The sequence below is a fragment of the Alternaria ventricosa genome (assembly GCF_023758065.1).
Source record: "Alternaria ventricosa strain BMP 2768 chromosome Unknown scaffold_7, whole genome shotgun sequence".
NCBI lineage: Eukaryota > Fungi > Ascomycota > Dothideomycetes > Pleosporales > Pleosporaceae > Alternaria > Alternaria ventricosa.
Genome location: NW_026055687.1, coordinates 557,117 through 570,658, shown reverse-complemented (window position 1 = coordinate 570,658; position 13,542 = coordinate 557,117). Strand labels below are relative to the sequence as shown.

The 13,542-nt window shown below is 53.9% G+C and overlaps 4 protein-coding genes across 4 annotated transcripts; 2 read left to right on the top strand and 2 right to left on the bottom strand.

Moving 5' to 3' along the window:
* Positions 1-390: 390 nt before the first annotated feature.
* Positions 391-4,522, bottom strand: J4E93_004941 (uncharacterized protein; the record flags this gene model as incomplete). The annotated part of the gene is made up of 4 exons (XM_049342865.1): positions 391-464; positions 518-915; positions 1,005-1,218; positions 1,267-4,522. The coding sequence occupies 4 exons, from the start codon at positions 4,520-4,522 to the stop codon at positions 391-393; spliced, it is 3,942 nt and encodes a 1,313-aa protein (XP_049199865.1).
* A 1,858-nt stretch (positions 4,523-6,380) lies between these two features.
* Positions 6,381-7,349, top strand: J4E93_004940 (uncharacterized protein; the record flags this gene model as incomplete). The annotated part of the gene is made up of 1 exon (XM_049342864.1): positions 6,381-7,349. One exon carries the CDS (start codon positions 6,381-6,383, stop codon positions 7,347-7,349), a length of 969 nt encoding a protein of 322 aa, XP_049199864.1.
* Positions 7,350-9,200: 1,851 nt separating this feature from the next.
* Positions 9,201-11,130, bottom strand: J4E93_004939 (uncharacterized protein; the record flags this gene model as incomplete). The annotated part of the gene is made up of 5 exons (XM_049342863.1): positions 9,201-9,353; positions 9,404-9,998; positions 10,045-10,774; positions 10,822-11,015; positions 11,066-11,130. The coding sequence occupies 5 exons, from the start codon at positions 11,128-11,130 to the stop codon at positions 9,201-9,203; spliced, it is 1,737 nt and encodes a 578-aa protein (XP_049199863.1).
* Positions 11,131-11,638: 508 nt separating this feature from the next.
* J4E93_004938 (uncharacterized protein) lies at positions 11,639-12,482 on the top strand (the record flags this gene model as incomplete). Its single annotated transcript, XM_049342862.1, has 2 exons — positions 11,639-12,244; positions 12,291-12,482. 2 exons carry the CDS (start codon positions 11,639-11,641, stop codon positions 12,480-12,482), a joined length of 798 nt encoding a protein of 265 aa, XP_049199862.1.
* Between the last annotated feature and the right edge of the window lie 1,060 nt (positions 12,483-13,542).

Sequence of the window (13,542 nt, the reverse complement as noted above, 5' to 3'; positions counted from 1 at the left end):
CTGCTTCTTCATTTCAGACATCTGTATTTGACAGCGAACACACTCTGGTATATATCGAAACAACCGCTAACAAACATATGCCAACAATGCTTAGAAAGTCCTAACAAGCCAACACCCCGAATTCCCTACATGCCAATAGTGATATCTCGTGTCACAGTTTGCTCCGAAACGCCAAAACAAGAAAAGGGTGAAGGAGAAGCGCCTGTCTTCTTGGTCCAGAAGGGTGTGGAGTAGAAGAGAGAAGGAAGGAAATCGAGAAGCGAGCTTCGCGCCTGGTGGTGGGTGGTAACAAAGGAAAATGTCCATCCGTAGTATGGTGAAGGGTAGTGGTGGTGGTTATGCAAGCCAGCTAGTCTTCAAGTCCAGCAAGCTGGGAAGGGAAGTGAAGTTCTATATCTTCCTTCGGACAGTGAATTTGCGCTCCATGGTCGCAGCGGGTAGTGCTTCGGCGAAAGTATCGCGTGCTGTCATAATGTTAGCTTTCCAATAAAGCATAGATGATGCGAGGATGACTTACTCTCAGCAGAATCAAACATGATGAGAATATCATCATGTTCACCAGGATACTCAATCTCATCTAGACAAACAAATCGCCTCTTCGTGCCAGACCAACCCGTAAGTCTGCCCTCAGCCTTCTGAATCTTGCCCTCGCCCCTGCGTTCATCGACTGGAAGAGCGAATTTCGCGTCAACAAGCTTCAGACCGAACTGGCCATTCTTGTCGGTCTTTTGGAACGTATCGGTAAGGCGAAGTTGGAAATTCATGGCGTCGGCGTGGGAGAAGTCTTCGAAGAATGCGAGGAGTTGGATGATGTTGTCTTGTTCGACGATTTGCAGGCGGATTCGCGTGGCGGTCCATTGTTTGTAAATGGGGACGACCATGCGTCGGCGGGAGATGGAGAAAGAGTTCGCGAGACTGGGATAGTGTTAGCTGAATATTAATAGACACGGTCAGGAGGGTTGACATGCCCGTCAAATTTCACGTGGAAGCCGGTGACAGCTAACTGGAAGGTGTGCAGATCGTTGAAGGAGTTGAAGGTCAGTCGTCGGATTGTCGAGGCGCTTGTGAGTGTCTTCAGAAGCTTGGCTAGCTCGTCGGGGACAGCGGGGTCGGTTCGGCTGCTGTCGACAGCTACAGCCATGTCTTGTTGGGCTTCGCGGAGGAGTGTGAGTTCGGCGGCTCCGTCGACTGGGAGGCGGACTAGAAGTTCACCGGATCCTGGAAGTCGTTAGTATCGCATTATTCATCCGAGAAGACTCGACTTACCCAAGTTCATGCGGTCAGAGATGATACCGGCTGTGTGTCGACACATGATCCTCAAACTCTCACTCTTGACAGTAGGTGCTGACTCTAGTCCTGCAGCTTCTGGATCCAGGTTCATAACCTTGGCTTCCACCCACTGCAGCTTTTCCAGCACGCGACTACCCTGCGAAGTAAAGCCCTCTGACTGGTCCGCACTCTCAATGTGGAATGCTTTCAGTGCGACTTGAGCGAAGGTAGTCTCGCCTTCTGCGACATTCATGGACGTGAATGTACCAAAGAGGTCGTTTCGATCCCTGCCACTCTGGAAGACGAGGTGAGCTGCACATGTCCTCAGCTTCTTATCCGCACTCTCTTCACGGAATCGCAGTCTCAACGCCGGAGCTTGGTTAGCTTCGGTGACGTATTCGAAGTTCATGGGCTCCTGCTTTGTTCCGAGCTCATGGTTGATCAAGCTGACTTGCTTGGTTTGCTGCGGCGTGACCAGAACCATACGGTAACCTCGATGCAGTTTCCGCTTTCCTGTACCTTCACTACTTCGTTCGATCCTTTGGAACACCATCAGCTTGCAGCCTTGAATCCGATCGCCTGGCCATGCTGATGGGTTTGCAGGATCCCGGTAGCTCGCCTCCTGGAGGTACAATTTGCAAGCAAAGCGCTCGTCTCTCCGTTCTCGTAGGTCTGACTCGACTCGGTTCGTGTGGTTGACAATAGACCAGAGACTACGGAAGTCACTTTCGTGCAGCGCAAGTGTCAGAACGAATCCGTGCTTCAATTGAACAGTAAGTTGTGAAACCTGCTGCTTCCAGTTGACATCTTTCCAGCCAAGTACTGATTCTGAGCCCACCAGAAGGTTGATGAGGCTGTTTTGGCTGCAGATGGCCAACTTGACTTGATACTCGTCCTTAGACCGCATGACAGAAATAACAGCATCCATCGGAACGCGGTCGGTCGCAGGGTCATCGGTCGAGACCGAGGCTTTGACGAACATGCGGAAGTAGCAGAAGTCGGTCTTGGTGTCGGAAAGGGGTATGTACTGGGATAGACTAAACTGGCTGCCGTTAGGAGCAGGGAGCCCGGAGGTTAGCACGCTCGCTGCATCTGCGGGGAATGTCGGATACTCCTCCCATATCTTCTGGTCTTGTCCCTGGATAAGAGCTTGCGTTGGAGGCATGCTTTGATGCTTCTTCATCGACCCCACAAGCAATTTCAGGTAATGGGTAATCGCATTCTGTATGTCAAACACCTCCGCACTCGCAGGGTCTCCGGCTTGTCTTGCCATGTCGACTTGCGCATCAGGGGACGCGTTGCCATAACCCTGTAAGCTGGGATGGTTCGGAAGGACTTCAGAAATGATCCACCACACTTTGGCTAGGTCCACATGCGATTGAGCCAGTCGTTCTTGTATCGGTTCGGCAGACTTGGGTTGACTCCTGATCAGGTTCTCCATCCCAGTACGTCCTTTCAAGAACCACCAAGTAGCAACCCTGAGCCATTGCATCGGCGAATGACTATTGAGGTTGCCTCCGAGCTGAGCTGTCAGCTGGAAGATGCCTCTCATGTGCGTGATGCGCTCGGCAAAGTCCCGGTATGCGGAATCATTCGCAGATCTCGTATCGGAACGAGCGAGAGGAGCAGCGGGTTTGGCGCTGGTACTGGCACCAGATGCGTTTCGTGACGGCAACTGGCTGGGAGGTCCTGAGATGGCGAGAGGCTGGGGAAGTGAAGAAGGTTGCAGTTGAGGTTGAGCGGACGAGAAATAAGATGTACTCGGGGGAAGCTGGGGTGGAGTTGGGAGATTTGGGCTGTCGTCAAGGGCCCCGAAAAGGGCGTTCTCTTTGATAGAAGGAATCCGTTGAACGTTCGTATTGATAAAAGGATCCGACCGTGCAGCCGGAGAGGCGCGTGTCTGTGAGGGGGAAAATGCGACATATTGCGATCTAGACGCGGATGGTGGTGATTGCGCTCCCGGCCGTCCTGGGGAGGGCCCACGGGCTCTCGATCGTTCAGGATCCTCAGTGTCCAGTCTCATCCGAGGGGATCCCCTGGAATCCGACTGTGGTGTCTCGAGAGGTGTTCGGGCTGCGGCCGGTGTGGCATAAGAGGAAGGAGGTGTGCCCACGAGGGATTGCTGTGAGCTCGTCTCGGAGTCCCGCCTTTGACCCGAGGCTGCCCGCTGCGACGCCTCATGCAGTGTTCTGCCCTCTTCCGACCGCATCTTCTGTTTCACTCTCGCAGCGAACGAACTCGGCCCGTCATCTTCCTGCTCAGCCAAATGCCTTTCTGGCATCTTGGGCACTGAAGGTATCGCGTGCACCGGCGAGGGCAAATCGTCGTCACCCAGGGTACTGAAGCCAGTCTGCGTACGCTTAAGCGGCTTTGGCTGGAAGTCGTCCTCTTCTTGGATAGTGGGTTCGCGTACTGACATATTCCTCGACATGACAGGTGAGAGATTGTCCGAATCCTGGGAATACACAGAGTCCTCGCTGGTGCTGGGTCGCCTTCCGGGAGGGATTGAGATGGGCTCTGGTATTCCGTCAAAGCCAGTGGGCGCCCTGGTGAGGCCCTTTGGTCGGTCTCCCAAGCCCATAGATCCCATGTAGCGCGGTGGTGTGGGTGGCAGTTGCGTAGCATGGGTGTTGATCTGGCCCATCTGCATCTTCTGGCCGAGTGGTGGGGATAGCTCGCCGGGGTTCGTCCGCGTTCTCGTGAGGTTTGTCCTGTACTCAGTCTGCGAGGGGGTCCTGCCTATGCCATTGCTGCGCGCTCCCAGATTTGCATCGTCCTGCGGCGTCTGAGATTGCACCTTCTCCGGTTCCGGGATCGTCGCTGCCTTTTTGTTCTTCGCGACTTCCACGACAGGGTCCTCGCACTCGTCACCGCCATGGCCTATGACTTCGGGAACTGTGCGCACGAAGCTCACGGTGAAGCCCTTCTTGCGCGTGCCCGTCTTCAGACCGCCGGGCCCTGGGCTCTTTCCGGCAGCAGCTGCGCTGTTCAGGATCGTCTGTGCGCCGGGCCATCGCTGGGCGCTCGCAACGTCTATGCGGGGTCGGAGGAAAGCTGAGGCGGCGGCAGCGGCGTCCTTTTGCTGCTGGGCGGCGCGGTCGGTCGAGGGCTTGAGGAAGTCGTTGATTTCGTGGTCGTCCGAGGGCGGCTTCGTCTTCTGCTTTTCGGCGAGTTCGTTGGTCTTTTCGAAAATCTTGGTCTTCCAGCGGCTCTTGGAGAAGAGCTTACTCCCGGCATCCTGTGCGTCCACCATGGTGCTGCCCGCAGACCAAGACTGGTGCTATCACTGGTGGTGGGAGGGGTCGTGGGTGGTGGAAATGCACGCCGTGAATGGCGGGTGAGGCGCGTCGGGGTGATCGCGTGCCTGGCGTCGAGGCTGCGTGTGTCGTGTTTGCCGTCCCTTGGGCTCAATTGACTATTGGCGGCGGCGACGGGCTGGCCAAAGTGTTCCGAGAGTCTGTCACTTCTCTAACAGGGTCCGGCCACATGAAACTGCCTGATGCGAAGAACCAATGCCGCCGTCAGGTATATACAGGTGAAAAGAAAGGCAGATGGGAGGGAAGCCACGAAATGCAGACCAAGCCAGGACCCAACAACGTCGTGGAACCGCCGCTGTAGTTGCGGAGTAGTTTATCAGCTAAATTGCCCAGGGTCGAAGCTAATTGCGCGCCGCCCGCTTATCGTTGCAAGCCTGCAGCGGTATCCTAAACTCCTTTTGCCTCTGCTGCCTCGGGCTTTCTCTACACGAGCAAGATTTGCGTAAAGCCGTACAGCGAAATTGCGATTCTGCGTCGCTTGACGGCTACGGCTATGCTTGGAAACGGCCGTCTGCAGATGTCTCGTGTTCACAGCGCCAACGTCGACACACCCCACATTCAGCCCACCAGATCCCGTCTGTGCGCCGCGCACTCGGTCCTACATTCACCCAGTTACTACATGCGGTCGTATATAATTCCCTTGGCGGCAGCGCCTGCAGTCTGTGTGCGGCTCAAATATTGACCTTGTTGTATCCGGCGCATCGACAATGACTTTTCGATGTGTCTTTCCATTGTCACCTCACCACCAGCACTGCCCTGCTATGCCCAACGTCTTACTCTATGTACGTAGATCCTGGCCCCAGCTTGTCAAGATCGTCATGACGTGCGTGGCATGTGTTTCACTCTCCTCTTCATGTGCGCACCTCGACGACCCCCTGAAGAACATGGCGACAACAACAGCAGACTTCAACTGCTCAACGATACCTCGCTTGCAAGGCTATTGAGTGTCTCCCAAAGGGGAAGACCACAGGATGGGCTATGCCCGAAACAACACTGGAGTTGATAAGGCGCGACAGGGGTAGCGGTTGCTTAGCGTACCGCAAGCCTCGGCTGTGCCACCTGGCCGACGTCTAAATATACTCGGAACGGAAGCCTTGACGTTCCGCTTTCACGAACGAACAACACAACACGGCCACAAGAATTTCGAGGCGAAAGGATTGTGCCTTTGGCAGCGCCTCAAGACAACGCTTCGAATACTTCTCTCTGGAGCGCGTCTCGCGATGCAACACGAACAACCGGTGCTTACTTCAGACGCTAGCGGCCTTGGTCGTCCGCTATTGGCCACATGGCCTTTACCGATATGCAGTGGTGCGCCGACATGGTAGGATTAAGATGAGCGCTCATCTACTAAACTATAAGCCGTTGGTGGCGCAACCCATAAGCAGTAACCACCAAACATCCCAGGAGGAAACTTGCAAATTCGGTAGACCTGTAGTGAACGGTTCTACACCTGGGCAGCATATATTCGTTGGCTGCTAGGGCAAGATGCAAGAAGAAGGAATTGTCCATCTTCATTTCCATCAGCACATCTCTCCGCTTCCATGCTTCCATGCTTCCACCGAGCATCATGAGAGCCGGTGTTGGCCGATGGATGAATAAAGTATACAGTAGACTTCCGACGAACGGTCTTCAGAGCCGCAAGTGGGGCAGAGCCATGCGCCAATGACGAAGAGAGCCCCATACTATCGTCATCGCATCGGCACTCTGAAGGCCACCCCTCAGTACAGTACCCCGCGAAACTTCATCTTCCCCTCATCTCCATAGCTTCTGCCGTCTCTTCCATTGCATCACAAAATGTCGTCTCAAGCCAGCTCCGAGCCACTCCAAACATACGAAATCTCCGATTTCAAGTTCCACAATGGCACCACACTGCCGAAACTCAAGTTGGCCTACAAGATCCTCAACCCACACAACAGCAAGATAGCGGTCGTACACACGTGCTTCAAAGGTCGTCTCGACACCACGTTGACACACGCCAATGCCGCCCTGAAGAACCACAAGATCATTCTCATTGCTCTTCTCGGCAATGGCGAATCTTCTAGCCCTTCAAACACGCCCGACTTCCCCAGTACCCTTGAGTACATGGACTGTATCAGCGCTCAGTACTCTCTTCTTACCCAAGAGCTCGGTATCAAAGAGGTAGATGTCATGCTAGGATTTTCGATGGGCGGCCAGATCACCTACCACTGGGTAACAACGCACCCTGATTTCATCAAGCACGCCGTAATCGTGTGCTCCTCTGCGAGAACAAGCAAGCACAACTTCCAATTCCTCGAAGGACCCAAGGCTGCACTGGAAAGCGCAAAGAGTCCCGAGAGGGGTATCAGGGCCTTTGGAAAGGCGTATTCAGCGTGGCTGACAAGCGCCGAATGGTTCGATCAAGAATGCTACAAAGAGATGGGCTTCCAGCAACTGCGAGACTGGGATGATGTGGCTACTATTCAGGGTTACGAAGGTTGGACAGGTGACGATCTTCTGGTAATGCTGGGTATGTGGCAGCGCGGAGACATCACTCGGTGCACCAACGCGGAGGATCTAGAGTCAGCACTCAAGAGCATCAAGGCAAAGGTTCTGCTCATGCCGTGCGAGTACGATCAGTACTTCCGTCCTTATGTCAGCGAGAAGGAAGCTAAGAGCCTGGAGAATGCGACGGTGGAGATTGTACCTAGTATCTGGGGACATATTGCGGGCGGCGGGGCGAACCCGAAGGATGTGGATTGGATGGATCATCGGATCAAGCTTTTCTTACGAGGCTTGGTATGATGTTACAGAGAACTATCGAATTTGGGCGTATGTATTTTCCCATGTCAGATGTCAAAGTCGTGGAAGGTTGTCAGCAAGGAATAACCTACGCATGTCAGTAACATCAAAAGTAATTTCGAACAAACTTCAAAAGTGAACCCAACAAATGTGCATCTCATATTGACCGAAATTACTACTGTAATCCATTCGGCCCAATTTTCGCATCTGCTCATGTTCTGACAACCCCGAACATGCAGCAACAGCATTCGCGTTTCAGCATTCCCGCAAACCATTCACGTGAGGTTTGTCACCGGGCGCCAAGCTCTTACACCCGCTGCCTCACCTCCACCCAGGCACGCTTCAACGTTCTCGAAGCCCGCCCAGCATCTCCGTGCGCAAATCCTCCACAAATTCTCTAAAGCACTTTCCGTGAAATCTTCAAACCCATCAAAAACCCTTCTTCAGCATCCACAATCATGATAACATCGCCCACTTCCTCGTCGGCGTCAGACCACAACACCTCCGATGCCGCACCTGCAGCGACTCGCGGCAACGGCCGTAAGTCACGCGTTTCAGCGGAGCACACGTTGAACCGCGTGCGCGAGAACCAAAGGAGACACCGCGCTCGACAGCGCGACCATGTCGCTTCCCTCGAGCAAAAGCTCGCCGAGACTGAAAAGTTGCTTGAAGAGGCGCGAGCGGAAATCGCCGCTTTGAAAGCTGGGGTGTGCGAACAGCAACGACAAGGCCAACAACAACAGAACACCAGTAACGATGATGTTGGAGAAGAAGGAGCAAGATATATAGGAGAAGGCAGCGCGCCTGTACCTCGAGATATACCCAGACCACCCGTTTCCGCTATATCCGATCAGCAAACCGATTCGCTAGCACTCACATCCATCCAACCAGATCGGCTCATCGACCCGCAACTAGACAGCTACCCTGATGTCCACGGGCATGTCCCAGACATGAGCGACCTTTCCTTCCTGGGCGGATCATCTTTCTACCTGCCGTCGCCATCGTCTACACAGTCGAATGCTTCGCTACTATCGCCAACTTCAATTTCAACCTCAACGTCAACACAAGCCCCATCCCTCAACACCCACCTCACAGTAACCAACACAACAACCCTAACGATAACCGGTCCCCCACCCTGCTGCAACGACCCCCCAACTCCAACTCCAACCTCACCACCTCCAACAAACACCTTAGAATGTACATCCTGCTCCACGAAACCTCCCCCGTCCCCCAGTGAAAGCACGACGCTCTGCGCCCAGGCCTTCGTCATGATCGGGCAGCAGAACTTCCGCAACCTCGATCCGGATACGATTAGGCTTTGGTTGGCGCAGGGGTTGCGGAGGGCGCAGAGGGAGGGCGAGGGATGTAGAGTTGAGAATGGTGCGTTGTTGAGGTTGTTGGATTTTATTAGTGGGTTGTAGGATATGGAAGATAGGAGGAAGTGGACTTGAGGGGAGTGTGGGGTATCTTGTTGGGTTTGTTTGGGAAGGCGTACAGGGATAGGCGTACGGTGTCTTACACATTGTCTTTAACGGATCTGCGAGAAGATTCGCATTGGGGAAGGTGGAGACTCAACGAAGTTATATACCGTGGATATTGGCAACGGGCAACTACATTTCTTTACCGCAATACATGTACGCATATTCATTCATCTCACTCGATTTGTCATACAAGGTAACATGTGAACAGGAGAAATCGTAGACATTTCATTACCTAAACGCTATGCAGAGAAAAAGAGAAAGTTCCCGTATAGTCATACAAAATATGTGTGTGGAATGATCGCGAAATCATGCTTCATCGTCAATCTTGGCACGAGCATGCATGAGAACCCGGATGCCATCAGAGGAACTGCTTCTAACGTCCCATCCTGATGACACCAGCGTGCACCAGCTTCTGAATCTTGGAGCGGATGCTGGGGTTCTTGAGATGCTCTTGCAGCGCCGCGGGGTCGTCCTTGGCCTGCTGAAGGATAGCTTGCATGACGGGGTCTTGGAGGATGCCGACGATCTGAGTGTGTGTTAGTAGAGTTGACATATGTAAGGTGTGAAGTGACATACCTCTGGATCCCGCTGGATACGCTCCATGGTTTGTTGTTCAGTCTCGCCCTCGCGTGCCGAGTACTGTGCTTGCAGAGCCTTGGCCTCTTGTTGCTGAATCTCACGTGCATTCTTGCCGTCCTTGTCGTGCTCCATGGCTTCCGCGCATACGTTGACACACTTGTTGTACTCGCGCATGGTGAAGTAGGCTTGAGCTTTCCGTAGGTAGGCTCGGATGAAGTCTGGGTCGCGCTTGATCGCCTCGTCACAGTCTGCTACAGCCGATGGGAACTCTAGCAACTTGATGAAGCAGGCGGCGCGGTTGGAGTATCCTCTTGGGTCGTCTGGTGCACGCTTGATCATCTCGGAGTATGCCTCAACGGCCTCGGGCCAGTTGGACTCCTTGAACTTGGCATTGCCGAGCTCACGCGCCTTCTCAGCCTCTTCAGGGTTGATGTATGATTCCTTTTCTTGCTTGGCCTTGGCCTTTTCTGCTGCACGGAGCTTTGCGAGGACTTCGGGTGTGCGGTGCTCGGTTTGTGCCTTTTGGTAGTATTTGATTGCGTTGGCGAGATCGCCCAGCTTCTCGTATGCGGTACCGATACGTGCGAAGGCCCTGCGTGTGTTAGCAAATGACTGATGTAAGATTGGAAATGACATACTTGGCGATGATCTTGAAGTCGGCGAGGATCTCGCGACCGTACTCGACAGCCTCTTCACAAGCTTGAATGCAGCCCTCGTAGTCACCTTTCTCAAACTTGGCAGCTCCAAGGTTGGTCTTGTATGCAATATCCTTGTGTGTCTCCCAGGCCTTGTTGTAGTTCTCGATAGCCTCGTCGAATTGTCGCTTCTTGTAGAATTCGGTGCCCTTCTTCTTCAGCTCGTCCGCCTCGGCCTTTGCCTTCTTCGCAGCCTTGTCCTCTTCGGTCTCTTCCACTTGCTCTGGCTCTGTTTCAGGCTCGGGCGCCTTTTTCGGTTGTTCGGGAGCTGGTCGCGCATCAGGCATCTCGACGTCCTCCTCGGCCTCCTTTGCGCCTGCATCGCCTGCTCCTCCAGCACCAGGACCCTGACCGAAAGACATGTCGATGCCTAATAGAACGCTCATGACGGAGAGGAAGCGGGGGTCCTGCATGAACTGGCCAGCTATATTCGGGTTCTTCTGTAGCTGCTGGAGCTTGCCCATGAACTCTGTATCGCCGAGGAGGGAGGCGGTCTTGGGGTTGGCCGCGAGCTTCTGGATCATGTTGGGGTCGTTGAACATGCCACCGAGGCCGACACCGCTGTCGTTCGCCTCGGCTTCGACTGCGCGCTTGACGGCATCGAGGCCCTGTTTTGCCTGAGCATTGCTTGGGTCGAGCTTGAGTGCCTCTTCGAAGGCCTCTGTGGCTGCCACTATTGGGTGTTAGCGACGTCATATCTGCCAGGAATGCTGTACATACCCAAGTCGCCCTCGCCGTGGAGCGCCGTTCCCTTGCGCCCCCAGCCCTTGGCCCAGTCTGGTTTGATCTCGGTAACCTTGTTCGCATCGTCGAGCGCCTTTTGCCAGTCCTTCAGCGAGGCATATGCGCCGGATCGGTTCGAGTAGAGGACGTGATTTTGGGGGTCGAGTTCGATTGCCTGTGAGAACTTCTCGCTGAGATTTGTTAGTAAACCGTCGCTAGGCTGTGTTTGCGGGGACCCTACATGGACTCGGCGAACTTCTTCTCTGCGAAGAGCTTGTTACCCTCGGCTTTTAGTGCGTCGGCCATGGTGGAGGTGTTGTGCGTGTGGTTGATTCTGTAATGTGACTGCGAATCTTTTGGTACTACGCGTGCGAGGGACAGGCTCTGAATTATAGTTTGATGTGTAGCTAGAATGTTCGATTGCGGAGCTCTGGCGGGAACGTCCGTGCGGCAGACATCTGGAGGGCGCTCGTCATATACCCCACCACGAGCCTCACCCAACTCACTTTCAGCCCGGTGAGTACTATCTGCGCCCTCTTTCAGCCCTCCAGCCCTCCACATGCGCAAGTATTCCACGGATCAGGTGATGGAATCGAGGAAAATTCGAAAAGAATCATGTATTTTGTCAATCGCAAACTTGATACTGGTTAAACGCGCCTTGTCGTCTGACATAGTTGCTATGTGACTACATTGATACTCCATACTGACATCCTGAACAAGTCACCCAAGTTTTAGACGATCATCTTGCTGCATCAAGATACGCTCTGTCCTTTAATCAACACTGTTCTTCAGACTTGCCAACCGCACTTCTGTCATGAGCCAGGTCGTTCGTCAGGCCCAGTGGGACGCCGAAGTGGCTTCCAGTGGACACTATGACAAGATCATGGTCCAGAATCTCGAGGTCGTCGTCAACGCAGGAAAAGATGTTTGGGGACGCGAGAAGAAGCAGCGAGCCTTGATCAGTGTCACATTGACACTCGGAAAGCAGTTCACGTCAGCTTCCTCTACTGACTCCGTCGACGACAGCACCGTCCACTATGGTACGCTCAGCAAAGCGATACAAGCGCGTTTCAAAGATGAGTCCATGGCCTGGATGTCAACCGTCGCTCTATCAAACGCCGTCTCCCAATGCGTTCGCGACGTCGCAGGCTCGACAGACGTATACTCGATCGAAACCGACGTTTGCTACCTAAAAGGCAGTATGTTCGGCGAAGGAGCTGGACACATCACCTCGCGCATCGAAAAGACTGGCACCAGCTCAAACGTACTGTACCTGCGCAACGTCCGGATCCCGTGTTTGATTGGCGTCAATGCCAATGAGAGGCTGCAGAAGCAGCCCGTGGTGCTGAATGTCTGGGTTGACAACATGGCTGATTCTCGTGTGGAGGGATACCCTCAACTAGAGACTTTCTTATTCGAGGTATGCATAACACGGCGTATACGTACACACCGACTGACCAAAGCAGTTGATATCTGGATCTACATTCCAAACGATCGAAAGCCTGCTTGCGTGGTTGGTCGACGAGCTTAGACAAAGATTCTTCACAGAAGAGGCGGACCAGAACGCGTGGATCAAGCTGAGAGTTAGCAAGCCCCATGCGGTACCCTTTGCAGATGCGCCAGCCGTCGAGATAACACGACCTGTACGGTCGAGCTAGGGTGGGGTGGTCTCACTAGCAAACTGCCGCAGCGAGTCAAAGCGTCGCCGTGACTGTGGAAACGTCTGCAGGTTTTCTCGGACGCCAGCCACGGGCACAGCTAACGATGTCTGTTCCTGACTTGTGCTAGGGGAGGCACATTAGCGCAACCGGTACCGATTCAGTCTCCACTTCCATAGCTGTCCCTGTCTTACAGCCTGACGGCGTGAAGTCGGGAACCGCCAAGCGTCTAAGCTTGTTAGAAGCTTCTGCCATCTCGGTTCCTGGTATCGCGAGTTCCTCCAGGCTGGGCCATTGGTACACCCCAATGATATTCTTATTGTTGGGCACAATGCAATCAATGGGTCTTGTCGGGATTCGAGTAATGATCTAACTAAAGTCCCGCAAAGTTTCAACACGGGCATGCGTGGTGGAGGTGGGCGTTATTGAGGCTGTCGCAGCATGGACATCGCTGTTGTGTGAATACACCGACTTAGTAGCAGAAGATCCCCCACGTGGTCCAAGCGATGCAAACGTGTACCTGCGCCACTGCCACTTTCCACTTCTGCAGCCACTATCTTTCACCCCAAGTCACTTCCGCGATATGCAGATGCAAAAGACCCTCGATCACCCGAAACCCCCGCTGCAGTCGCCTCCGCGTTGCATCGCGCAGTCGCCACTGTGGAAAAAATGCAACTTTCCCAGCCGGGGAAGTCTGTTGGGGAGCAAGTCGGAAGAGCGGTCTCGCGGGCGACGTCAAGCTGACTGCAGGCCCCTGCTAGCGCGGCGGCCAGATGAGGGGCTTTTCAATTTATCGACATAGCTCTCCGAAAAGTTATTCAACAATTGTGCATCGTGAGGTCGAGCAGATAGGCGGCCGCGCAGCCATTCGATAGTCACTATTGACTCGGGCAGACGCGGGATGGTGTGAAGACTTAGAAGTGTAACGGTTGTGAAGCCACGATACAGTAACGTGGTCAGATCTGAGTGAGAGATGAGTGAAAAGCTGGATGAAATAGCTCGAGGGCTGTGATCTGATACCAGAATAGCTGGGGTGAAAATAGCTACTAGCCCAAGCCAT